The sequence below is a fragment of the Geotrypetes seraphini genome, chromosome 9 (assembly GCF_902459505.1).
Source record: "Geotrypetes seraphini chromosome 9, aGeoSer1.1, whole genome shotgun sequence".
Lineage (NCBI taxonomy): Eukaryota > Metazoa > Chordata > Amphibia > Gymnophiona > Dermophiidae > Geotrypetes > Geotrypetes seraphini.
In genome coordinates this window covers 188,915,875-188,942,411 of record NC_047092.1, presented here as the reverse complement: position 1 = coordinate 188,942,411, position 26,537 = coordinate 188,915,875, and the positions used below count along the sequence as shown (strand labels likewise).

The 26,537-nt window shown below is 44.6% G+C and overlaps 1 protein-coding gene across 5 annotated transcripts in view; it reads right to left on the bottom strand.

The window, feature by feature from the left end:
- The window catches only part of VWA5B2 (von Willebrand factor A domain containing 5B2), a 125,107-nt gene that overhangs the window by 46,711 nt on the left and 51,859 nt on the right, over positions 1–26,537 (bottom strand). For all 5 annotated transcript variants that reach the window (XM_033958782.1, XM_033958781.1, XM_033958783.1 and 2 more), the window contains 6 exons: positions 20,065–20,231; positions 17,438–17,569; positions 10,958–11,082; positions 10,485–10,661; positions 1,731–1,841; positions 1,156–1,358 (listed from right to left, as the gene is read on the bottom strand). In XM_033958782.1, the coding sequence (XP_033814673.1) occupies positions 1,156–1,358; positions 1,731–1,841; positions 10,485–10,661; positions 10,958–11,082; positions 17,438–17,569; positions 20,065–20,231 (915 nt within the window). The remainder of the gene's footprint in view (positions 1–1,155; positions 1,359–1,730; positions 1,842–10,484; positions 10,662–10,957; positions 11,083–17,437; positions 17,570–20,064; positions 20,232–26,537) is intronic.

Sequence of the window (26,537 nt, the reverse complement as noted above, 5' to 3'; positions counted from 1 at the left end):
ATATGCTCCCTCTCTGCCTTCTACTCCTCCCCTAAATCTGAAATGTATCGGGTGGGACCTTATTTTTAGGGCACTCCGGTGGAAGAGACACCTTTCTACTGGCCAGTGTGCCCGCTGGTCGGCACTCTCTGCCATGTCCCTTTGCCAACATCTACTCCTTCCCCCCACCACTACCATGTGTCTACCTTTAATTTCTTGTAAAAGTGCAATGTTGCCAGCCCGGCGGCATCTCTTCACTGTGACCTGCCCTCTCTGACAACTTCCTGCTTCCGCTAAGGCTAGCTGCAGTGGAGAAGACGCTGGGGCCGGCATCAGGGCGGCGCTGCACTTTTACAAGAAATTAAAGGTAGGCACATGGTGGGAGGAGGAGAAGGAGTAGATGTCGGCGAAAGGACGTGGCAGAGAGTGCCGACTAGCAGGCACACTGGCCGGTAGTAAGATGCCACTCCCAGCCTTGCAAGACGTGCTTCTTTTCCCACAGGATCCCCTTTAGGCCCTATTACAGTACTAGTATAGTAACTGGAAATTTTTGAGGAGGCCAAGGCCCCCGTGGCCCCCCTCCCCCGTTCCAACGCCTATTAAACATACCTTGAAAGATAAAATATTTTTTAAAGTGCAATAGTAGCCAAAGCAAGGATGAGGTGATTGGCTTTATGTCTGCATAAGGGTGTCTCTTTCCCTTTCACCCCAACAAGAGTCAAATTTCTCCCTCCCTCCCTCCCTCACCCAGGCATTTTGCTGCACTTAAAGGTCCCCTCACCCCCTGTATGCTCCCCAGTACCTGGTTGTCCAAGGTAAAAAGAGTAGAAGTGATCCCAATTTGCTCCTGCCCATGGTGGTTCCAGCTTCACAATGGACACCACAACCTTTTGTGGCATTCTTGTGATATTGCTACACTAAATTCTAGCACATAAAGTATACACACACACACACACATATGCAAACAAATATTTTATAAAAGATACATGTAAACTGTGACTCTACAGATACTCTACTCAAACTCCTCCCCTTGGTTCAATTATGTGCCTACATGAACCCTGGTTATTTTTAGGCATGGCCTAATGTTATAAAATTACCTGTGATCCCGTTCTATTGGCATTACTGTAATTCCATTGTAGGAATTGAGTGGACATAAGTCCTTGCCCTGCTAGTTACCTGCAGGTGCTTGCGTACTGTCTCACCAGTTCAATCACTTTCCCAGTATTAGGCACCATGGATCCAGTCAGGATGAAGAGTTGTCGTGGGTAACCCCGATGTACCGGCTGGCTCAGGCTCCACGTTAGAGCTTCTAGAAGGTTGGGACCTCCCATGTCAGCTCTTATCTTCTGAATATGCTCCAGGAGCATCTCGACTGTTTCCTGCAAAGGCAATGATAGAGAGATGACACGCCTCTGTACTCGTATGTTGTTTACAGGTATGTGCACATGCTTATGCAGAGGTCAGAACATCTGTTTACCGCCTTTCCCAAAACGGTGCAGTCTATCCATTCTATACGAGGAAGACCATTTCAAAAGTAATTTATTTACCTACATACCAAAATATCTGGGTGTGGCAAAACAGGGGGTTTCATTTGGTTTTTCTTGCACAAATCCCAAGGCTGATATTCAAGGATTCAGGCTCCTCAATGGGCCTCTTTATGATTCAGTATTTCTAAAATGCTGCCACATGCATGAAGCATTCTGTCTGCTCCTTTTTCACCCTCCCCAGGGCTTCCCGGCTTAGGTACGTACATTGCTGTAGAGCTTGCTTGTTGAGAAGAGTGTCTTGACGCTGGAGCCAAATCCAATAAGATTTAACAAGGTTCCTGTAGGTAGACTCTTAACAGCAACTGGCAAAGCCTCCTGTCCAGGATGGAGAGAGGAAGGAAAGTGTAAAAGGGGAGAGAGGCAAAGGAGACAGGGAGAGAATCAGGGTGAGAGTAATCAAAAGACACATGAGAAGAGATACAGACGGGGGACAGACAGGGAGAGACATTTATGAGAGTATATAAGAGAAAGAGACAAGAACACATGAAAAAAAGAGAGACACAGATGGGGTAAAGACAGGGAAGGAAAGTGAAAGAACCACAGTGAAAATATATAAGAGAGACAGGGACACATGAGAAGAGAGAAACACAGATTGGGGAGAGGCACATAGACAATGGGAAAGAATGACAGTGAGAGTGGGTCATTTAAAGAAGGCAATAACATTTCCCTGTGGCTTCTGCAGGTCAAAGTTTAAAATAGTAGCATGCACGCATGTTTCTGCCAGAACGTCATCTAAAGGCTATTCTGTAACTGTGTGTCTGACACATGGGCTGGTCTCACATGTACAAGCGTATCTTACAGACCCTCAGGAATCTGCAGCATTTAGACTCCATCATGGACATGCTTGATATCCTGCAAAATCTGGTAGCCAGGTCACTATGCGCAAACTGGCTGCTACCCTCTAGATTTGTAGTGCTCGTACATGAACGATTTAAAAAACTGCTGACCACGAGGTTTAAATATTGACTTTATTATTGCAGCTGTTTTAGTCCACTTGAATTTGATGAAGGAAGAATCAGATACATCTTGTTAGCGGATTAGCTCAGTACATCTGTCCCTAGCTTCCAAGTAGTCTGTCCTCTGCATTAGGGAATAAATACAGCAGATCACACAGGCAGCAAAGTTCAGGACTTAAAATAAACTTTTTATTGTTTCAAAGTGTGGCGATAAAGAGCAGGCTGTGTCAGGGACGTGACTTTAAATTAAAGAATAACTCAATGACCATATAATAAGAAACTTAAAATGTAAAACAAATATATATAAGCAATACAAAAATGCAAATAAAGCAAAGATACTTCTACGTCATTCACATTTAAACCTGTACCTCTACTGATTTTCTGAGGACAGCAAGCCAAATAATTTCACACCCTCCCATCTCCCCTAGCAGTTGTGTTCTTGTAACTGAGAAACCTGGACATGTGCATCAGGTGGGAAAGCAGCTTTGCATGCACAGTTGGACACAGCTAGAATTTTCTATTTGCTATATGCACTAATCAGCTTCAACACCAGGCTCCGACAGGTGATGGCCTGCTATCAAAGTGATGAAATTTCTGCAATAAGCTGCGTCATTCATATTGAAACCTAATTGCTCATTTTTAATCTTCTACAGTCCATCAGGATCCCTGAGGAAAGCAAACTTCTACCGAAACATAGCCCATGTAGGGTCCGGTTTCAATTATCTTTCTTGGGAGCAATGTGTGTATTGTGAGATTTTTTTCAATATATGTGTTGTCTACATTCAAGACTTTTTAAAATTTATGTTCTTCTATGATATTTTGATCATAATAATTTTTTAAATTTGACAACTCCTGTTACATCCAGGGACTCTTGTTCCAAATTTCCAAGTTTTTATTATTTCTTGATTTCCCGCAAATCCCAGAGTAGCTAAGCAGCTTACAAAGAAATTTAAATTAACATAAAATAAAATCAATACAATTTAACAAAAATAATAAAAATGACTTACTTTACAAAAAGGGACAGGGGGAAAAACTCCAATTTGTGATAGGAAAGAAAAGGGAAGGAAAACACATAAGATTAAGGGGAGCAGTCTAGTTGCTCATCATAGGGATCTCGTATTACATTATTTTAAAAGTTCAGTTGTCTAGGACAGTGTTTTTCAACCGCTGTTCCGCGGCACACTAGTGTGCCGCGAGATGTTGCCTGGTGTGCCGCAGGGCCGCCATCAGGGCAGTACTACCAGTCCTGCATTCAGGGGCCCGGAGCTGACAGGGGGCCCGAGGCAGGGGCGCCAGTAGCTCGCCAAGGCAAAGTGAGTCGATCACCCAGGACTCACTTTGTCTTGGCGATCTAATCTATCGAGCCGATAAGTCTTCTTCTCCCCGACGTCAATTCTGCAGTCGGAGAGGAAGTTCGGGCCAGCCAATCGCTGCCTGGCTGGGCGGAACTTCCTCTCCGATTGCAGAATTGACGTCAGGGAGAGCATGCGTCGGCGTCGGCTTTGGGGCCTGTTATCCATTGGTGGGTCCTGTTCCCCGATGGCAGCGGCAGTGGCAGTGGCTTGGGGAACGGCAGGGAGAAAGAAAGAAAGAAAGGGGGCAGGCAGGGAAACAGAAGGAAAGAAGAGAAACAGAAAAAAAGAAAGAAAGGTCAGGGAGAGAGGAAGAAAAAGTTGGGGGAGGGAATGAGGTGTGGAGGAGAGAAAGCATACAGGCTGATAGAAGGGAAGAAAGATTGGATGCACAGTCAGAAGAAGAAAGTGCAACCAGAAATCACCAGACAAGGTAGGAAAAATGATTTTATTTTAAATTTAGCAAAGTGGAGGCAGTATTACCACAGTTTTCAAAGGAATTTGCCCAAATAACTTAATAGTTAACTGGGTAAATTCCCAGAGATGAAAACTTCCCTTCACTTACTATGCACAGTTCTGAATTTATATCTGCTGTCTATATTTTACAATATGGTCACCTTTTACTAAACCGCAATAGTGGTTTTTAGCGCAGGGAGCCTATGAGCGTCAAGAGCAGCGCTGGGCATTCAGCACAGCTCCCTGCGCTAAAAACTGCTATTGTGGTTTAATAAAAAGGATGGAGGGTATATTTGTCTATTTTTGTATGCTATAAAAACCAAATACAGAGAGAGACTGAGAGCTGTTGACGAAGAGCTACGTGTGTGTCTTTCTTCGATTCCAGCCAGAATATCAGCTTTGTGTTCAGCCAAACAGGCCCAGGTTTCGCACTGAATAAAGTATTTTATAATTTTTCACTCTTCTGTTTACTTAATATTTCATAATAAAGTAATTATAAAATACTTTCTTTGTGTTTATTTGATTCCTATTCAAGAGAATTACTTTATATATAGTCAATATAGGCACAGAGTTAAATTTTTTAACATTTTCTAATGGTGGTGTGCCTCGTGATTTTTTTCATGAAACAAGTGTGCCTTTGCCCAAAAAAGGTTGAAAAACACTGGTCTAGGAGAACCCATCTCTGAATCGAAAAGTCTTCATCATACTTGTGCAAATGATGGTATAAACAGATTAAGAAAACTGGTGTGTGTCATTCACATTAGTTTCTTTTTAATTGTATAAAGAACAATTTTATAGGGTGGAAAAACAAAGAAGGACATGCCAATGCTGTCCCCTTTCACAACTTCTGTTTCTGTTATTTCTAGAACCACTTTTGTATATGGTGCTGAGGGACCTGGGCATTACTGGAGTTGTGGTGAATGCTCATGAAGTGAAAATTTTTTTCATTTGCAGATGATCTCCTCTTAACATTAACTAGTCTCCAATCTTCACTTCAGGCCCTATTCCAAATAGCGGAGGAATTTGCTTGACTTCTTTGAAGGTGTGAATAAACATGTGGATAAAGATGAGCCGGTTGATTTTCAGAAAGCTTTTGGCAAGTTCCTCTTGAGAGACTCCTGAGAAAATTAAAGAGTCATGGGATAGGTGGCAAAGTTCAGTTCAGTTGTGGATTAGGAATTGGTTATCGGATAGAAAACAGAGGGTAGGGTTAAATGGTCATTCTTCTCAATGGAGGAGAGTAAACAGTGAAGTGCCGCAGGGGTCTGTACTGGGACCGGTGCTATTCAACTTATTTATAAATGATCTGGAAGTTGGGACATGAGGTGATTAAATTTGCAGATGACATTAAACTGTTCGAAGCTCTTAAAACGCATACAGATTGTGAAAACTTGCAGGCAGACCTTAGAAAATTGGAAGACTGGGCATCCAAGTGGCAGATGAAATTTAATGTGAACAAATGCAAAGTGGAGTACATTGGGAGGAATAACCCAAATTACAGTTTCCAAATGCTAGGGTCCATCTTGGGGTTAGCACCCAAGAAAAAGATCTGGGCGCCATTGTAGACAATACGATGAAACCTTCCAATGTGTGGCAACGGCCAGATGGGATGGTTAACAAAACTAAGAATGTTATAATGTCTCTGTATCATTCCATGGTGTGGCCTCAACTGGAGTATTGCGTTCAATTCTGGTCTCCTTATCTCAAGATAGATATAGCGGCAATAGAAAAGGTTCAAAGAAGAGCAACCAAGATGATAAAGGAGATGGAACTCCTCTCGTATGAGGGAAGACTAAAAAGGTTAAGGTTCTATAGCTGAGGGGAGATATGATTGAAGTCCACAAAATCCTGAGTGGAGTAGAAGGGCAGAAGTAGATTGATTTTTCATTCTGTCAAAAATTACAGGAATTAGGAGACACTCAATGAAGTTACAGGGAAATACTTTTAAAATCAATAGAAGGCAATGTTTTTTCACTCAGAGAATAGTTAAGCTCTGAAACACATTGCCAAAGATTGTGGTAACTGCGGATAGCGTGGCTGGTTTTAACAAAGGTTTGGACAATTTCCTGGAGGATAAATCCACAGTCTGTTATTAAGAGAGACATGGGGGAAGCCACTGCTTGTCTTGGATCGGTAGCATGGAATGTTGCTACTCCTTGGGTTTTGTCCAGATACTAAGGACCTGGATTGGTCACCATGAGGACAGGCTACTGGGCTTGATTGACCATTGGTCTGACCCAGTAAGTCTATTCTTATGAAATTTAGTTTTTACTTAGGGCTTTTACTTAATTTGCAAAACTCAAAAGGTGAGGTGAAAGATAATTGAATTGGCCCCTTTCCATTTACTTGGGCAACTGAGGCTATAAAATATTTAGGTGTGGTGCTCCCTAAGGACCTGTCCACACTATACTCTCACAACATTGACCCATTACTTTTGTCCACTAAAACTAAATTGCAGACTTGGCTGTCTTTGCCGATATCCTTGATGGGGAGAGCAACATTGTACAACATGATGATTTGAGCTAAGGGCCGCCACAGGAGTGGACTGATTGACACAATGGACCACTGGTCTGACCCAGCAGTGGCAATTCTTATGTTCTCTTTAGTATTGTTGCTTGCTCATGACAGATTGCTCACAAAAATGTTAAAAATGTATTTAAGGAATGGTAAGAGGACGAGACGGCCAATCTTGAAGGCATGTATACCTAGAGGAAAAGGGGACCCTGCTTTGCTGAGCATTCGATCTTTCTCTCTGGCATGTGGGATGAGACACATTAATGATTGGTTTAGGTTTTTTTTTTTCATTTCTCCCTCCTCCATCCTTATCGTTTCAGTTATCTGCTAAATGCACCTACAGGACGTGTTTGTTCGTATTTAACACTTCATCAGATCTGGAGATGAGTGTGACAAGATTTCACCTTCTGCTACTCTTTTTCTCTCGCAAGGCAATGACTTCTTACCCAGTATGCAAGTTGATATGTTTCAGCGTTGGCAAAACATAGGTATTCGTTTTATATTTCAAGTCATCACAGAGAATGATACTCATTTAAGTTACTTCAAACTGAATTCCGCTTGGCAGCACGAGATACCTTTCCTTTTCTGCAATTATGAAATGACGTTCAAACACTGCCGCTGACATACTTAGGAGACGAGCAATGAGAAGGGCTTTCAGAAACTTTTGGACTTGAAGCACAGCAGTGAGTGCCATTAAGATTCCATTACAAATCTATGCAAGAACTTTTACCTGAAGTTAACTACGAAACTTTGGCAACTGACCTGATGGTTACTGTCACAGCATAGCATGTGAAGCAAGCACTTAGGATTACTATATGTATGCTTCATTGGGAATTATAATACAGATTTCTGATGAGATTGAGCGCACAAGGCAACCCTTTGCATAATGGATTGCTGTCCAAAATGTGCCTACCCATGACACATGCTTCTGGCCAACTGTGGGAGCTCATGTCTCACATATTTGGAGCTCTCGTTGGATCTCGAAACCATTAGTGTTGTTTGATGTTTGGTGTTTAGTGTCACCTAAGCCAAAAGGTATCACAGCTTTTGTGGCAAGATCTGTCTTAATGGGGAAGAAGTGCATCCTACAGACGTGGCTCTTACCAACACCACCTTCACTATTCCAGAGGAAGACATTGATGGTGACAGCATGAGCTCTCGAATCTGGACTCTGCTCCTGGAAAGAGATTTACTTTAGTGTGGGAGCCTTTTTGGAACTTATAAGAACATAAGAACATAAGCAATGCCTCTGCTGGGTCAGACCTGAGGTCCATCTTGCCCAGCAGTCCACTCACGCTGCGGCCCAACAGGTCCAGGACCTGAGCAGTAATCCTCTATTTATACCTTTCTATTCCCTTTTCCAGCAGGAAAATGTCCAATCCTCTCTTAAATCCCAGTACTGTATTCTGCCCTATTACGTCCTCCGGAAGCGCATTCCAAGTGTCCACCACACGTTGGGTAAAGAAGAACTTCCTGGCATCCTTTCAACTTTTCCGAATGGCCTCTTGTTCTTTTATTGTTTGAAAGTTTGAAGAATCTGTCAACTGAAAACTTATCTCTTTTCAAAATAAATTCTTTTTGTCATTCTTAAATTGTTTTTAGTTTATAATCTTTTGTAAATCGCATAGAACTCGTGGTTACGCGGTTAAGAAGTATGATGTTATGTTGACGCCATGTGCTTGTAATAGATTGCTCAACATATCCAACAGACTATTAACCCATCGGCACACTTGTAACCTCACACTTAGACTACTGCAATTCACTTCTAACAAGTCTCCCGCTGAATTGTCTCTCCTCCCTGCAATCTGTGCAAAACTCTGCTGCATGACTTATCTTCTGCCAACCTCACCCCTCTCCTCAAATCACTTCACTGGCTCCATATCCACCTCCGCATACATTTCAAATTCCTATGACTAACCTACAAGTGTGTTCGTTCTGCAGCTCCTCAGTATCTCTCCTCTCTTATCTCTCCTTATTTGCCTCCCCAAAAGCACTGTTCTTCAGATAAGCTGCTTTTATCTGTACCCTTCTCCTCCACTACCAATTCCAGACTTTTTCCTTTCATCTAGATGCCCCCTTTGCCTGGATAAACTACCTGAGTTTGTCCACCTTCCCTTGTTTAAAAGTAGATTGAAAACCCACCTTTTTGATAGAGCCTTCAATCCACAACCTTAATCCCCACTGCCCACCACCCTAGCCAGCAGATTAACTAACCCCCCTAACTGTATCCCCCACCCTGGCATCCTGTATGTCTGTCTTGTCTGTTTAGATTTTAAGCTCTTTTGAGCAGGGACCGTCCCCTTCGTGACTCTGTAGGTCTGTCTTGTCTGTTTAGATTTTAAGCTCTTTTGAGCAGGGACCGTCCCCTTCGTGACTCTGTAGGTCTGGTAGTGCTCTAGAAATAATAATAATAGTAGTAGTAATATTTAAATGTGCATCTGATGATTTTTTTAAAAATGTGTTGCCTATTTCTCCACCCGGATCGACATTGGAGAGGGAGGGGAAGGGAAGGGTGATAGGGGAGGCTATTGTTGTATTAGGCATTGTCCTATTTAAGCTGTTCTTGCTGTTCTGGATATATTATAAACAAATAAAAAGGATTAATTTTTTTTTCTATTTTGTACTTTGAAGCTAAGGGGGGACAAGTCCAGGACAAATGCCAGGAAGTTCTGCTTCACGCAGCGAGTGGTAGACACCTGGAATGCTCTCCCAAAGGAGGTTATTAAGGAATCCACTGTGCTAGGATTCAAAGGCAAATTAGATGCACATCTCCTTACGAGAGGCATAAAGGGATATGGGTGACTAAAACTACATCAGGTGTATACCTGACTGGGCCTCCGTGTGTGCGGATCGTCGGACTCGATGGACCATGGGTCTGATCCGGAGATGGCAGTTCTTATGTTCTTATGTACTTAGTCCAAACAATTTTTTGATAAGATCTTTTAGAGGTGTGTGGATAGAATCCTCACCACAATCATTCCACCATTTGATTCACCTCATCTTCAACTGTATTATGTAGCAACTCACACTGAAATTTTAAATATTCAAATTTTCATTGCTTAAGTTTGAGCTTTTGTCTCAGTTATTATTTATTACTGTTTTACTAGGAGTGACCTAATGGTTAGAACTGCTGCCTCAGCACCCTGAGGTTGTGGGTTCAGTTCCTGTGCGGCTAATTGTCACCCTGGGCAAATCGCTTAACCCTCCATTGTCCCAGGCCAGCCCACCAGGAAAGATAGGGAGAAATACTTAGACTGTGAACTGCTCAGAGGGCCTGTGCTGAACAGTATATCAAAGGCAAAATAAACTTGGAAGCTTAAGTTTCATATTGTCATTGACTTATTCTTTGATTTACAATCATGCCTCGATGCAGCCACATTGGGCTCTGTTTTATCTCTATGTCTTGCAGCAAGAAATAGTTTTTTTGAAGCCCTGTACACTGCTGCCAGTGTGATCTAGTATTTATTCCCTTGTGGACTGTTGCAGATCTCTGCAGCTCTGTTTCTGCTTTATTTGTCCCCTGTATTAGGTGCAAATGACCCGATGAAAGGGCTTTAGCACCTACACCTGCTTTATTTCTTAAGTATAAATGAGGATCCTATCAAGAGTTCTTTTCCTCCTACTTGTACTCTCTTGTACTCCTACTTTCTCACCTCCTCTCCAAAACTCTGCACACTCACTTTGATTCTCTCCATGTTGGCCCCATTCATACGATCACTTCTGTCAATGATAAAGATGATCTCACGTGTGACAGAGCGCAGGTCAGTGGGTGTCTTGTTCAGGTCTGGGCACAAGTTCAGCATGAGTACTGGGTTAAGCAAAATATCCTTATGGAATCGTTTCCGCACAAACGCAACCTACCAACATGATACAGGGCAGTGAGAGCAGGAAGACAGTTTTACCTCAACCTGACAAGAGATAGAACACCATTAAAAAGTGGGGGACAGTCTCGTCTCACTCTGAAATGAGATGCAGAGAGAGTGGAGAAAAATCTTTCCTTAATCCAACACAAGAGCAGTGCTGAGAGCATGAGGAAAGTCTTAGCACACCCAACACAAAAGACAGCAGCGGAGAGAGCAGGGAGAAAGTCTTAGCACTTTCCATCATAAGATAAAGCAATGGTGAAAATGAAGAATCAGCTCAGTGAAGTCACCTTTCTGTCGGAAGCACTGTCCTTGCGCACTGCACGGAGATAATCTCGACGACTTTTCACACGTGCTACATACTCTTGGAAGGTCAGGGTTCCCTCCGCAATTAGCAGATGGGGTTCATGGGGTTCTGAAGACATGGAGCAATACATGATAAATAGGTTTCATTTCCTGTGTGCTAATTCTCACTCCTAGCCCCTACACCCTCCACATACCCTGCCAAAGCTCCCATGCATACTTTCCCTACTGAGGCTCCTCCATAAGTGCATCTGCATCCTTCCCCTAAAATCATCACCATCCCTCCTACTATTTCCCCAACTCCTCTACATAATCTCCCCACTGAGGTTGGTGTGCATAACATGAGGAAGGACCTAGTGAAGTTTGAAGAATGGTCTGAAATTTGGCAGCTAAAATTTAATGCTAAGAAATACAAGGTCATGTATTTGGGCTGCAAAAACCAGAGGGAAGGATACAGTTTAGGGGGTGAAGAGCTTTTGTGCACAACAGAAGAGCGGGACTTGGGTGTGATTGTATGTGATGATCTTAAGGTGGCCAAACAGGTTGAAAAGGCGACAGCAAAAGATAGACGGATGTTAAGGTGCATAGGGAGAGGAAAAAGCAGGTATTGATGTCTCTAAGGGAGACTCTGGTGAGACCTCATTTAGAACAGTTTAATTTAGTTTATTTATTCCACCTAACTAAGCAGATATTAAAAAAAAAATCACATAAAATATAAGCAATAAAGAACCACAGTTGCTTAAAACGTCCCATATCTGCTCCCAGCCCACTCTCCTACCAGTTTCCGTCATTGAAGAGATGAGTTTTTAATAGTTTTTTTAAACTGAGCAGTATCATGCATTGTCCTAATTTGCACCAGCAATTTCATCCACAAAGCTGCTCCTGCAACAGAAAAGGAGGGTTGTCTCATCTTTTCAAAATTAATTTTCTTCACAGATGGAATAGAGAGGGGGTAAGTAGCCACTGACCCAGTGACGTAATACGGGGAAGGCAGATCACCCCGAGCGCCATCTTAGTGGGGGCACCGCATGCATCTCTCTGCCACCCCATGCCACGTTCAGGCTCTCCCTTCCCTACCCCCTCTCCTCTTTAAAATCTTCGCCAGTGCGAGCAACTATTCTGCTGCTCGCGCCAGCCTGGCTCCCTCTGAAAGCACTTCCAGGTTGCAGGGCCAGGAAGTGAAGTCAGAGGGAAAACCAACACCAGCGTGAGCAGCAGGCGGAACAGGAACGGAGGGGGCAGAAGGAGCTGACGGGGGCAGAGAGGAGGGTGCCACTGCCCCAGCAGACTCTTACCCAAACTACCCCACTAATCTGACCTTGGTGTTTTGTTTGGACGATCCATTTATAAACTGTATAAGAATCTTCTTAAATATGGTAAAGTGGGTAATTATAATATTCAAAATCAAAGTCAAAAACACCACTGTGAATGGCTGAGAGTCACTATTTTGACGAAAGAAAAAGCCACAGATCTCTTAGTTGAACTTGATTCTGTTCGACCACCTCCGCCCACATCATCAACCCAAAAACTTTCATCGGGTGTGACTTCATGCCAAATAGGTTATTAACGTTGCATTTAGTCTAAAAGTTAGAGTTCCAGCCTCAGCACCCTGGGGTTATAGGTTCAAACCCATGCTACTCCTTGTGACCCTGGGTAAGTCGCTTAATCCCCCCATTGCCCCAGATACATTAGACCAGGGGGTCTCAAAGTCCCTCCTTGAGGGCCGCAATCCAGTCAGGTTTTCCCCAATAAATATGCATTGAAAGCAGTGCATGCAAATAGATCTCATGCATATTAATTGGGGAAATCCTGAAAACCTGACTGGATTGCGGCCCTCAAGGAGGGACTTTGATAGATTGTGAGCCTGCCGGGACAGAAAAAGAAAAATGCTTCAGTATCTGAATAAATTCATGTAAACTGTTCTGAGCTCCCTTGGAAGAACGGTATAGAAAACTGAATAAATAAGTAGAGGTGGTGGAGATGAAGAATGTATCTGAATTCACCACAGCTTGGGACAAGTTTGGATCTCTAGGGGACAGGAGGGAATAGTAAATGGCATGTTTGGGCAGACTAGATTGGCCAAATGGTGTTTATCTGCCGTCATGTTTCTAATATAGTTAAGAGACTGCAATCAGTCTAGAATAGAGCTATTAAGCTTTTATGGCAGCACCGTTGATTTCCAATGATCTACGTAAAGCCTTGCACAAGGGCCACCCACCCACTTGACCTCACCTCAGTGTCCATTCCATCTATTACCTCAGTCCTTGTGATCATTAACTGGATCCAGATGGTTGGCAGTGCTCGACTGGATTCAACCAGGACCTCTGCTTGGAAAATTGCTTCCAATTCTGCTTCAATGTGAGTTTAAAGATGCCTTAAAAACTCATCTTTTTAATAAAGTATTTAGTGACCCCTAGTCAACAAGAGGCAAAGGCTGCTACAGTGTCCTTCATCTGCTCTTCCTTTCCTATCCAATTGACGGAGTTTTCTTTCCTACTTTAATTTGATCATTCTCTTTCTAGGTTGTATTTTTGTTCGTTTAGACCAATATTGGACACAGTACTCCAGATGCGGGCGCACCATCGTCCGATACAATGGCTGGATAACTTCTTTCGTTCTGCTTGTAATACCTTTCTTGATTATTCCTAGCATTCTATTCGCTTTCTTAGCAGCCGCTGCGCATTGTGCCGACGGCTTCATTGTCATGTCCACTATTACCCCTAAGTCCCTTTCTTGGGAACTCTCACTCAATAACAGCTCTCCCATCGTGTAGCTGTACCTCGGGTTTCTGTTACCTACGTGTATGACTTTACATTTCTCTACATTGAACTTCATCTGCCATCTTGTCGCCCACTCCCCTAGTTTGTTCAGGTCCCTTTGTAAATCTTGCAGTCCTCTTTAGTCCTAGCCCCATTAAATAGCTTGGTGTCATCTGCGAATTTTATTACTTCGCTCTTTGTCTCGGTTTCTAGATCATTTATAAATACATTGAATAGCATCGGTCCAAGCACCGACCCCTGCGGAACACCATTCATGATCTTCCTCCAGTCCGAGTAGTGGCCCTTCACTTCTACCCTCTGCTTCCTGCCTGCCAACCAATTCCTAATCCAGCTGTGTACGTCTCTTTCCACCCCATGGTTCTTTAGTTTCCGAAGTATGCGTTCATGGGGTACCTTGTCGAAGACTTTTTGGAAGTCTAAGTATACAATGTCTATGGGGTCCCCTTTGTCCATCCGTTTGTTAATTCCTTTGAAGAAGTGCAATAAGTTCGTCAGGCACGATCTTCCCTTGCAGAAGCCACGTTGGCTTGTTTTCATAAGTTTATGCCTCTCTAGATACTCCTCAATGCTATCTTTTATCAGTGCTTCTGCCTTTTTCCTTGGAACCGAGGTCAGACTTACTGGTCTGTAGTTCCCCGGGTCACCTCTCGATCCCTTATTAAAGATGGGCGCAACATTGGCTATCTTCTAATCCTCCGGGATCACGCCTGTTTTCAGAGATAGATTACAAACCTGCAGTAGTAATTCCGCTATTTCCTCCTTTAGCTCTTTCAATACCCTAGGGTGGATTCCGTCCGGGCCCGGTGATTTGTCAGTTTTTAATTTTTCTATCTGCCTGTGTACGTCCTCAAGGCTTACTTCAATGGAAGTTAATTTTGCTGCTTGGTCTCCTTTGAAGATTTGTTCAGGTTCTGGTATATTGGATGTATCTTCTTTTGTAAATACTGATGAAAAGAACATGTTTAGTCTTTCCGCCACTTCTTTCTCCTCCTTCACCACCCCCTTCCTATCACCCCTGTCTCCCCTCCCCTTCACATATATCCCCTCTACTATCAAGAAAACTGAACAAGCCAAATTATTATAGAATGCTACACAGAAATATAATGCTAACAGAATACTGAAGTCATACATGACAGGAATAGTGTTAGGGGAGTGCCCCCTGGTCCGAGAGAACCCTAAGTCAGCTGGAAGCTAAAGAAGCACTGCCTGGGCTTTTCAGTCCCCAGTTATGTCTCTAGCAGGATACATATTTCAAATCTGATATATTCTAATGACAAAATAGAAATAAAATGATTTTTTTCTACCTTTTGTTGTCTCTGGTTTCTGCTTTTATCTTCTTTTCACTCTTTTCCTTACAGCGTCTGCCCTGTCTCTTCAATCCAGCATCTGCCGTTCCATCCACTGTCTGCCCCTTCCAGAAACTGTCTGTCTCCCCCTGTCATCTCTCCTCTAGACCCCCCCCCCTTTGGTCTGGCATCCATTTTCTTCCCTCTGTTCCCTCATGGTCTGGCATTTTTTTCTTTTCATCTCTCTTTCCCTCCACCCTGTGGTTTTTAGCATCTCTCTCTTCTCATTTCCTCCGCTCAGATCTGATATCTCTGTCTCCTGCCCCGTTCTCTGGCATCTCTCTCTCCTCTCTCTCTTCCCTTTCCTTGTCTTCCTTCTTTATTTTCTGCCTCCGTCTAAATTAATTTCATTCTTACTATGCAGTTCTCAAATTCCCTCGTTTCATTATGTCTACCCACAGCATGCCACCCCTTTCCTTCCCCCTCCACTATCTCACTAACTCTATCTTCTTCCCCCATCCAGCATATGTCCTTTTTCTTTATCCCTCCTTCCATCCAATATGTGTTCTCTTTCTCCACTTCCATTCAGCATTTGCTTTCCCTTCTCCCCACTTCCATCATCTGCCCTCTTCTCTCTCCCCACTTCCATCATCTGCCCTCTTCTCTCTCCCCCTTTTCTCCACTTCCATCATCTGCCCCTTCTCTCTCTTCCCCCCCCTTCCATCATCTGCCCTCTTCTTTCTCCCCACTTTCATCATCTGCCTCTTCTCCCCACTTCCATCATCCACCCTCTTCTCTCTCCCCCTTCTCTTCACTTCCATCATCTGCCCCTTCTCTCTCTTCCCCCCACTTCCATCATCTGCCCCCTTCTCTCAATCTCTCCATCCACCACAGGCCCATCTTTTTCCCTTCCTCACCTTTCCGATTTTGGCAACAAGATCGGCAACACCCCCTCCCCCCCGCAATGACACTTAAGATCAGCAACCGGCCTCCTTCTACCCCCCGGCATCAACAGAACTTCAGATCGGCAACGCGGTGCTCAGTCAAAAGCTTCCCTCTGATTGAATTGCCTGGGCGGAAACAGGAAACCGAGTCAGAGGGAAGCTTTTGACTGAGCACCTGTTGCCAATCTGAAATTCTGTTGATGCCGGGAGAAGGAGGTCGAACTTGAGTGCTATTGTGGGGGGGTGCTGATGCCGTTGAGTGCCGTCGTGGAGGGAGGCGCCGATGCTGCTGAGTGCCGTTGTGGGGTGAGGGGATGGAGGGCGCCGATGCCGCTGAGTGCCGTCGCCGTTGCAGTCCAGGAATTTTCCGGACCTGGCCAGCTGTGTACCCCCCCTAAGGCTGCACCCGGGGTGGCCCGCCCTCCCACCCTCCCCTTGGTTCGCCACTGCCATGCTTTCCTCTCACCCCATGACCAGGGCTCTTCTACCCTATTCTTAAGAACATAAAAATGGTCATAGTTGGTAAGACCAAGTAGTGGTCAAACCAGAACACTAGTATCTTGCAAAATCCCAAAGAGCAACAAGATTCTATGCTAACAACACTAGAGGATAAGAAACGGCTCTACCTTAGTAATGTTTAATGAACCTTTCCTCCAGGAATTTGCCAAACCTTTTTTAAACCCAGTTATACTAACTGCTTTTATCACATATTGTGGCAATGAATTCCAGAGCTTAACTATTTTCTCCAATTGGTTTTAAAATCATTATTATGTGACTTCAAGTCTCCTCGTCTTTATTATTTTAATTTTATATCATTTTTAAGAGTAAGCAATCAGTTTGTGTTTACCAGTTCCTTTCCACTCAGGATTTCATAGACTTCTGTCATTAAGCTGAAGAGCCCTCACTTTTCCAGCCTCATTGGAGAATTGTCCCATTCCCTTCATCATTTTGGCCACCCTTCTCTACCTTTCCTAATTCTGCTATATATTTTTTGAGACAAAAGGTAACCCAGTGCTAAAGAGTTTTTTAAAATGTTTATCACATGCTAGAACCATATCTCAATATTTAGAAAATGAACCACCATTCATTTATTCGTATACTAATTGACACACTTGAGTAAAATGTTTAGCAGTGATTCTTAAGATGGGGAGGCTCAGCCCTGTGACTCACTCACCTCATTACAGGTTTCTCTTAAACAATGTTTTCTCGTGCTCCAATTAATGTGTTTATCAAATAATTCAAACAGTACTAAACTCAAGGAGAGGACCCACTGTCTTGCCAACGTAGGCCAGGTTTTGTAAGAAAAACTGCTGAAAAAGTTATATAACATGCCTGCATTCTTCCAAACACTATTTTCTCATAATAATGGCATCTCGGCATCAGGAGAGAAAATAATGTTTGAAAGAATGTAGGCCCCTGGATAACTTTTTATCTACTTTTCTATGACTTTCACATACCACTGGGGTACAGGATGATTTCCAGCCTCCTGTCACAGCGATGCCCTTCTGCTAGAGTAATGCAGACGATGGAAGCAGAGCTGGCATAAGGACTGGCATCAGCACGCAGGGCATGAGTGGGGCTTTCCAAACCTACAGAAGAAACCAAAGGTCCAAGTGTAAACATTTACCCGACCTCTGCCTCCATCAGCTGATCCCTAGTCTAAGAAAGCCTGAGAAACTACGAAGACTGTGTCTACAAGGAGCGGTTCTCCTCTCACATCTGGCACAGTAATAGGTGGGAGCAGAAGGGGGGCCATTCCTACCCCTTGGTTAAGTTATTATTATTATTACTATTTGTTGATTTGACACACTTCCTTTACCAATTAACAACCTTTGCGGTGAACATAATTACTAAAAGCAAACCACAGAAAGGAAAGGAATGCCAATATCAAAAGAGAAGTTACAGAGAAAACCCCACACACAATCATTCAATCTTTAAAAATAAAATCACTAAAAACAAATAGAATTAATCTCTCAATCTGTCTCTCTAGGGGACCTGTCCCTGCCTGCAACCAGCTTTATTCAGTGGGAGAAAAAGTGTGTGTTTTACAAGAGTCTTGGAACAGCTCTGATGACATCAGGTAGAGCATTCCAAGCTTCAGGGTGGAGAGGGTGGAGGAAGAGAGGAGCTTATGCCCAGGGGGAGGGTTTGGAACTTCAGAGGTGGGTATTTTTCCTGTGCTTTCTGCCTCTGCGCTATCTGCTCTATGTGGAAGATGCTGGGCACACTCCAGGGGCACCCACTGCTTCTACCACACATTCATTTTTGCAGTTAATATGCAGTAAGTGCAAAACCCTTTCACACTTTACTACAAAGGCCGCTAAGAAAATATTCAAAGACACTGGTCACCATGAAATCTTTAGCAAATAACGACTTAACTCGTTTAGCTCTTCTAAGCATGAGAAAAACTAGAAAATAGAACGGGTACTACCAGGGAGCTAATCACAGATTTTCATTAGGAACCTACAGAACATTGGCCCTTTTGACCACATCTCCCCTGCACTGAACAAAGCTCCTTGGCTTCATATACACCACCAACGCTTCCACGGCATGATCCCTGACTACATAGCAAGAAAGCTCCCAATCTACCACCCTCGGCGACCCCTCCCATCGCAACTCGAGCTCAGGCTGTCCAACCCTCCAGCAAACCGCCTTCACCTGGAAACTGCCCGGAAATAATCACACTCCTACAGCATGCCTATGCTTTGAAACCAACTCCTGCCTGCCATCAGGGAAATCGACAACCTTCTGCAATAAAGACACTACTGTTCAAGAACCAGCTGGCACCTGGTCTCAAACTTTAGCCAACTGAGACCAAGTGCTCCGTCACTCGGGGCATCGGAATCTGTCATGTAGATACCACCCTGCGATTTTATATAGCTTGTACACTCTTAGAGTCCCCAAAGCATATGTGTTTTAGCTTCCCCATAACAAGTGTATGATCGTATCCTGTCACAACTTTTATTGCTCCTGTAATATGTCATATATGTGTTATCGATCCTGAAACTAATGTATACATATCATTGTGACCCGTTCTGGGTTCATGGAGAGAGCGGGCAAAAAAAGTCACCTAACTAAATAAAGTAGGATTAACAGATGTCCAGATTTACTCGGATACATCCTCTTTCTAGAGGACTGTCTGGGTGTCTAGATAGATTTTGAAAACCTGGCAATTCGTCCATGTTTTGGAAGGTCCCGGCTCTGCCAGAGCTCGGAGGGCCTCCAAGCATGCGCAGATGCGATATGATGACATCACACGCATGATTTCCTTCTGTTAAATTATGTCGTTACAAAAGATTTCTGGAGAGAACTCTCTCTTTTCAAGCTGCTAAATTGAATGGTTATGTTAGAATCTTCTTCTTATCTTGATTTTAGAAAATTATTGAAGACCCAACCATTTGAAAAATTTGTATCCTAACTGGTTTTCTCTTTTAAAAATTCTTTTATGTAATGTATCACCTTTTAAATTGCATTTTTACTGTACGATTGGTTCTTATTTGCTGTAAACCGTTCAGAACCATTCTTTTAAATTGTACCTTTCTTTAGTTTAAATCATATTCTCCACTGTAGGATCAGTTCCTATTTATTGCACATTGCTTAGAATTGTATTTTCCTTTTAAATTGTATGACTAGTTATTTGTTGTAAACCGCCTAGAACCATTTTTGGTTAGGCGGTATATCTAAAATAAAATGATTATTATTATGAGTGCATGCATGTGATGTCATTGTGTTGCATCTGCGCATGCTGTAAGGCCCTCCAGATGTGACCCTGAGATCAAGGAAGGAGAGGCTGGGGTGGGGCCACATATCCTCTTTTTTACTTTAACTAATATAGTAACCCTACTCATGAGACTCATAAAAATACATCTAGGCCGCTGATATTTAATTAGACTTTTACATAAAAAGTGCAGAAAGTAATAAAGCACCAATTTGCAAAACATCTGGATCAAAAATTGTTTTCTCCTCTTTGTGTGGTTTTAGACATATCCTAACTTGACATCTGGCTTTAGGAAGGTCATGAACACTAGGGTACATTTCCAGGCAAGCTTCTAACTTGAACGATCTGGTGTTGTAGTCTTCATACCTGCCAACAGACAAGGTCCTTTCACCAACATCTCAAAGCTGAACTCGTAACTGTAGGGGTTGTAAGGCTGTTCTGTGAATGCTGCTGTAATGGTACAGGGTCCTAGTGAGTCTAGTGAGGGAGTGACTTTCAGGTTTCCCCCTCCTCCTCCGAAACAACTGGTGGGGCTGAAAGAGAACAAATATCATAATAGAGCAAAAAGTGATTGCAGAGCACAGCTTAACGACCCCATCTATAGAGGGCAGTAGGAGATCATGGGGCTTATAGGGTCTACAGAGGACTGCCAACAGCCCCTCCCCCACTACTCCCAGATCACCTCAATAGAAACGTTTCTGCACAAATCCTCAACTAAGCCTTTACCCTGTCCCTTCCCAGCGGTGCTCTTTTTCCCATCATAGCAAGTGTTAACAGAGACTCGTATGCATTTTGTTCCACAGCCGTAAAGAACATTGTGGAAGAGGGGCAGAGACTCCAACCTCACTCTTTGAATTAAGAACATAAGAACATAAGAACATAAGAAGTTGCCTCCACCGGGATCAGACCAGAGGTCCATCGCACCCAGCGGTCCGCACCCGCGGCGGCCCATCAGGTCCATGACCTGTCAAGTGTTCCCTGCCCTAAAAAAACCTATCCTTACTTCTATCTGTATCCCTCAATCCCCTTTTCCTTCAAGAATTTATCCAAACCTTCTTTGAATCCCTGTAGTGTCTTCTGCCCCACCACTACCTCCGGGAGTGCGTTCCATGTGTCCACCACTCTCTGGGTGAAGAAGAACTTCCTGGCATTGGTTCTAAACCTATCCCCTTTCAGTTTCTCCGAGTGCCCCCTTGTACTTGTTGTTCCCCACAGTCTGAAGAATCTGTCCCTGTCTACCTTATCTATGCCTTTCAGGATCTTGAAAGTTTGTATCATGTCTCCTCTAAGTCTCCTCTTTTCCAGGGAGAACAGCCCCAGCTGTTCTAGCCTGTCGGCATATGAAAGGTTTTCCATACCTCTTACCATTTTCGTCGCTCTTCTCTGGACCCCCTCAAGCAATGCTATGTCCTTCTTGAGGTACGGCGACCAATACTGGACACAGTACTCCAAATGCGGGCGCACCATTGCACGGTACAGTGGCATGATGACTTCCTTTGTCCTGGTCGTGATACCCTTCTTGATGATACCCAGCATTTTGTTTGCTTTCTTGGAGGCTGTCGCGCATTGTGCTGATGCTTTCATTGTTGTATCCACCAGCACACCCAGGTCTCTTTCAAGGGTACTCACATCTAGCAATGTTCCCCCCATTGTATAGCTGAACATCGGGTTCTTTTTCCCAACATGCATGACCTTGCATTTCTCTATATTAAAACGCATCTGCCACTTTTTGGCCCACTCTTCCAGCTTCGTTAGGTCCCTTTGCAGGTTTTCACAGTCTTCCGTGGTTCTAACCCTGCTGCAGAGTTTGGTGTCATCTGCAAATTTGATAACCTCACATTTCGTCCCTGTCTCCAGATCGTCTATAAATATATTGAACAGGAGCGGTCCCAACACCGACCCCTGCGGAACTCCGCTCGTGACCCGTTGCCAGTCTGAGTATTGGCCCTTCACTCCAACCCTCTGTTTTCTGCCCGCCAACCAGTGTTTAATCCATCGGTATACATCCCCCTCCACTCCGTGGTTCCTCAGCTTCCTAAGCAGCCGTTCGTGGGGTACCTTGTCGAAAGCTTTTTGGAAGTCGAGGTAAATTATGTCTATGGGTTCCCCTTTGTCTATCTGGCTGTTTATTCCCTCAAAGAAATGTAGTAAGTTTGTGAGGCAAGACCTTCCCTTGCAGAAGCCATGTTGGCTCTCCCTCAGCTGCCCATTTTTTTCCATGTGCTCGCAGATGCTGTCCTTAATAAGTGCTTCCATCATCTTACCCGGAACCGAAGTCAAGCTCACCGGCCTGTAGTTTCCCGGGTCTCCTCTTGATCCTTTCTTAAAGATGGGCGTGACATTTGCTATTTTCCAGTCCTCCGGGATCTCCCCAGTTTTCAATGATAGATTACATATTTGCTGGAGTGTTTCCGCTATTTCCTTTCTCAGTTCTTTTAGTACCCTTGGGTGGATTCCATCCGGGCCCGGTGATTTGTCGCTTTTTAATCTATCTATCTGTCGTAGGACGTCCTCATGGCTTACTTCTATTTGCTCCAGCTTTTCATCTAGATCCCCACTTATAATCTCCTCAGGTTCTGGTACATTGGATGTGTCCTCGCTCGTGAAGACCGACGAAAAAAACTTGTTTAACCTGTCTGCTACCTCTTTTTCCTCTCTTACCACTCCCTTTCTGGTTCCATCATCCAATGGTCCCACTTCCTCCCTTGCCGGTTGCCTCCCCTTCACGTACCTAAAGAACGGTTTGAAGTTTCTTGCCTCCCCAGCCAGCTTCTCTTCGTATTCTCTTTTTGCTTCCCTGACCACTCGGTGGCACTCTTTCTGGTGTTTTTTGTGTTCCTTCCGGTTTTCCTCAGTTTGGTCCTTTTTCCATTTTCTGAATGATGATCTCTTGTCGCTTATCGCCTTCTTCACTTCCTTTGTTATCCACACCTTGTTTTTTGTTTGGTTCTGTTTGCGCCCTTTCCTAAACCTGGGGATGTACATGTTTTGTGCTTTTTGCACCGTGTTCTTGAGTAGGGACCAGGCTTTCTCTACGGTCTCCATCTTCCATGAGCTGTTTCTGAGTTTATGTCTCACCATTTTCCTCATAGCTTCGTAGTTCCCTTTTCTGAAGTTGAGTGCCATCGCTGTGGTTCTCTTCACTTTTGATGTTCCCATTTCTAGTTTGTACTGGATCATGTTGTGATCACTGTTTCCTAGTGGCCCTACTACTACCACCTCCTTTGCGGGGCCCCCTAGACCAGGGGTCTGCAACCTTTAAGACATAAAGAGCCACTTGGACCCGTTTTCGAAAAGAAAAAAAAACTTGGAGCCGCAAAACCATTATAAAACAAATCTAACACTGCATATATTGTTTCTTATCTTAATGCTATATACAGGATCACTAAATTGAAAATAAAATCATTTTTCCTACCTTTGCTATTTGGTGATTTCATGAGTCTCTGGTTGCACTTTCTTCTTCTGACTGTGCATCCAATCTTTCTTCCTTTCTTTCAGCCTCCTGTATGTTTCCTCTCCTCCAGACCTCATTCTCTCCCCCAACTTTTTCTTTCTGTCTCCCTGTTCCCCCTTCTTTCTGTCTCCGTGCCCTCCCCCAAGCCACTCGGTTTGCTGCCACCGCAATCGGGGAACAGCCCCCAAGCCACCGCCGTCCCAAGCTTTCCCTGCAGAAGTGTTGCGCTGACCAGCATTCCGCTCCCTGACGTCAATTCTGACGTAGGAGAGGAAGTTCCGGGCCAACAAGGCATTTCTCCTCATTCCATCCAGCCTGAGCCCCATCTCTCCTTGATCCAGCATTTCCCTTCTGTGTCTGTCAGAATTACCATTCCACCTATTTTCCAGCATCACCCTTCTTTGTGTCCATCTCACCTATATCCCTATCTCACCACTTTTTCAGAATCTTCATTTGTCTCTGTCCTTGTCTTTACCCCATGTTCACCATTTGCCCTTTCAATGTCTTTATCTCCCCCCCCCACTTTTTCAGCATTACTTCTATGTCTCTATTTCACCTCCTCTTCATGTCCCCTCTGTATCTCTATCCTTATTCAGTAGGTCCTGCTTACCCTTTCTCTTCTTTGTGTCACTATCTCCATTTTCAGCTTTCCCCCCTTTTCCTTTGTTACTGCACCCTGTAGCTAGAATCTTTCCACCCTCCCTCCACTCCGGCCCAGCCCAGTATGAAATATTTCCTTTTGTTTCCCTCCCCTCTCTCTTTCTCTCTCTCTTCTCCTCCCTCACCCACGAGTCCTGCATCTGGCCCTCTCCCTTCTACCTGCACCTGGCAACACCCCCCTGCTCCGCGGCTCTCTTCAGCAACTCGTCAGCAGCGGTGATCAAGACAAGCTGCCGACATCGAGGCCTTCCCTCTACGAGTCCCGCCTTTGTGGAAAAAGGAAGTTGAAAGAAGCGGGACTCGCAGAGGGTAGGCCCCGACGTCAGAAGCTGCTGCTGAGTTGCCGAAGAGAGCCGCGGAGCAGGGGATGTGGCCGGAAGCAGGTAGAAGGGAGAGGGAGATAGGAAGGCTGTAGATCTCCGGAGCATGACACCGACCCCGGCCAGGATGATTTCTTTTTCAGGCACCTTACAAGTCCAGCGTCGCGGCGGGAAATAGCCATGCTGAGTGAGCTCAGCACGTACACAGATGAAAGCCTTGCTTGCTGATTGGTCCGGCGGCACGGCGGGACGGGGCCGCCGGACCAATCAGCAAGCAAGGCTTTCATCTGTGTATGTGCTGAGCTCACTGCTCAGCGTGGCTATTTCCCGCCGCGACGCCGGACTTGTAACTGCATGCCTGCGTGACACACTACCGGAGCCGCAGCAAAGGTGGAAAAGAGCCGCATGTGGCTCTGGAGCCGCAGGTTGCCGACCCCCGCCCTAGACCGTTGAGGATTAGGTCAAGAGTGGTATCTCCTCGTGTCGGTTCCTGGACCAGCTGCTCCAAGAAGCAATCCCTCACAGCCTCCAGGAACTTTGTTTCCCTCGCGCTGCTGGAGTGTCCAATGCTCCAGTCTATCCCAGGGTGGTTGAAGTCTCCCATAACCGTCACCCTTCCGCTTTTGCATTCCTGCCTCAATTCTGCTTCTAGGTCATTGTCACTTGTTTCTGGCTGTCCAGGTGGGCGATAATAAAGTCCCAATTTTGTGTCGGTTCCCTTTCTTCCTGGTAACTTAACCCATAGCGATTCCAAACCTTCTGCCCTTGTTGCCGTATCCATTATGGTCGAGTGAATGGAGTCCTTTATGTATAGCGCTATTCCTCCTCCCTTCTTACATGTCCTGTCTTTCCTATAGAGTTTATAACCTGGTAGTACTACGTCCCATTTGTTGTCCTCAGACCACCATGTTTCTGTGATTCCAATTATGTCTAGGTCCTCTTTGTTGGCCATGACTTCCAGCTCTCCCATTTTGGTCCGTAGACTCCTTGCATTGGCGTACAAGCAATTTAAGTTTTGGTTTTTTACTTTCCCCGTTGTTCTTCCTTGTGGGTTGATTCTCTTGTCGTCCCCTTCTTGGGGTGCCAGCCCCTGAGTCCCATTTTGTTCGTCCCCTTCCCATGGTGTGATTTCTTTGTCCTCAGCTGTCTTCCTCATTTCTGCATGTCCTTTTAGTTCCTGCTGTTTTTCCTTCTTTTCGCTCTCTAATTTCACTTGTTCCTTGAACTCCTGTAGGTCGTCTTTGAGTTCTTTTTTGCAATTTTCCCGCTTGCCTTGGAGGCCTACTTTGCATTTTTCCCTTTCAGTGTCTTCCCTTGATATTCCTTCCCGAAGCGTCGACACCAGATCGACTGTCAGCTTTCCCCCTCTCCTCAGTTTAAAGCCTTGTCTATTGTGCTCTTGACGTTATTTGCCAGCATTCTTGTTCCTGTCGTGCTCAGGTGCAGTCCGTCCCTCCTGTAGAGCTTGTTCTTACCCCAAAAAGTTGACCAGTTCCTTACAAAGTGGAAGCCTTCCTCTTCGCACCATCTCCTCAGCCATGCGTTTATGGCTTGCAGCTCGGTCTGCCTCCTTACATCTGCCCTCGGTACTGGCAGGATCTCTGAGAAAGCTATCTTCCGTGTCCTCAGCTTCAACTTCCTTCCCAGGGTCTGGAACTGCTCGGTTAGTGTAGTCCTGCTGTAATTTCTTCTGCTGACGTCGTTTGTTCCAACGTGGATTATCACCGCTGTCTCCTCTGTCTCCGCTCCTTCCAGGATCCTCTCGATTCTGTCGGTGATGTCCTTCGTTCTTGCCCCTGGGAGACATGTCACTAGCCGGTCCTCTCTCCCTCCTGCTACGTGACTGTCAACTTCTCTCAGGATTGAGTCACCCACTATGACTGCAGATTTCCCCTTCTTCAGTTTCCTTTTTGGTCTTAAGTCTGTATCTTTGGTGTGGTCCTCTACTTCTCCCTCAGAGTTCTGGTGGGTCTTGGCCTCCTCTCTCTGCTCGGATATTCCACAAATTAAGAGAGAAGAAATTCTCAACACTCTCTAGCAACTCATGGTGCCACCAAGACCACACAGACAAAATGCCCTTCCCCACTCCTTTCTACTCCCCTCTGCTGCCCCCTTGGAGACTCATCATCAGTCTGGCTTTTTTGTGCTACTCTCTTTCTTTCTAACCAAGCTCATGACAGAAAGGGGGAGGTGGATGGGAAGAAGAGTCACATGCTTGAACGTCCAATAAACAGTTTGAAGTTGGGCTGATGGGATGGATGTTATTGACACATGGTTAGCTGTGTCATGACCTCACAAGGGAAGATTTGTGGCGGCCCTCTTTCAGTTCATTAGATCCAAAGTGGCCCTGACTTAGAAATGAGTGGATTAGAGAATGACATGGGCACAAAATTTGTCTCCATCCT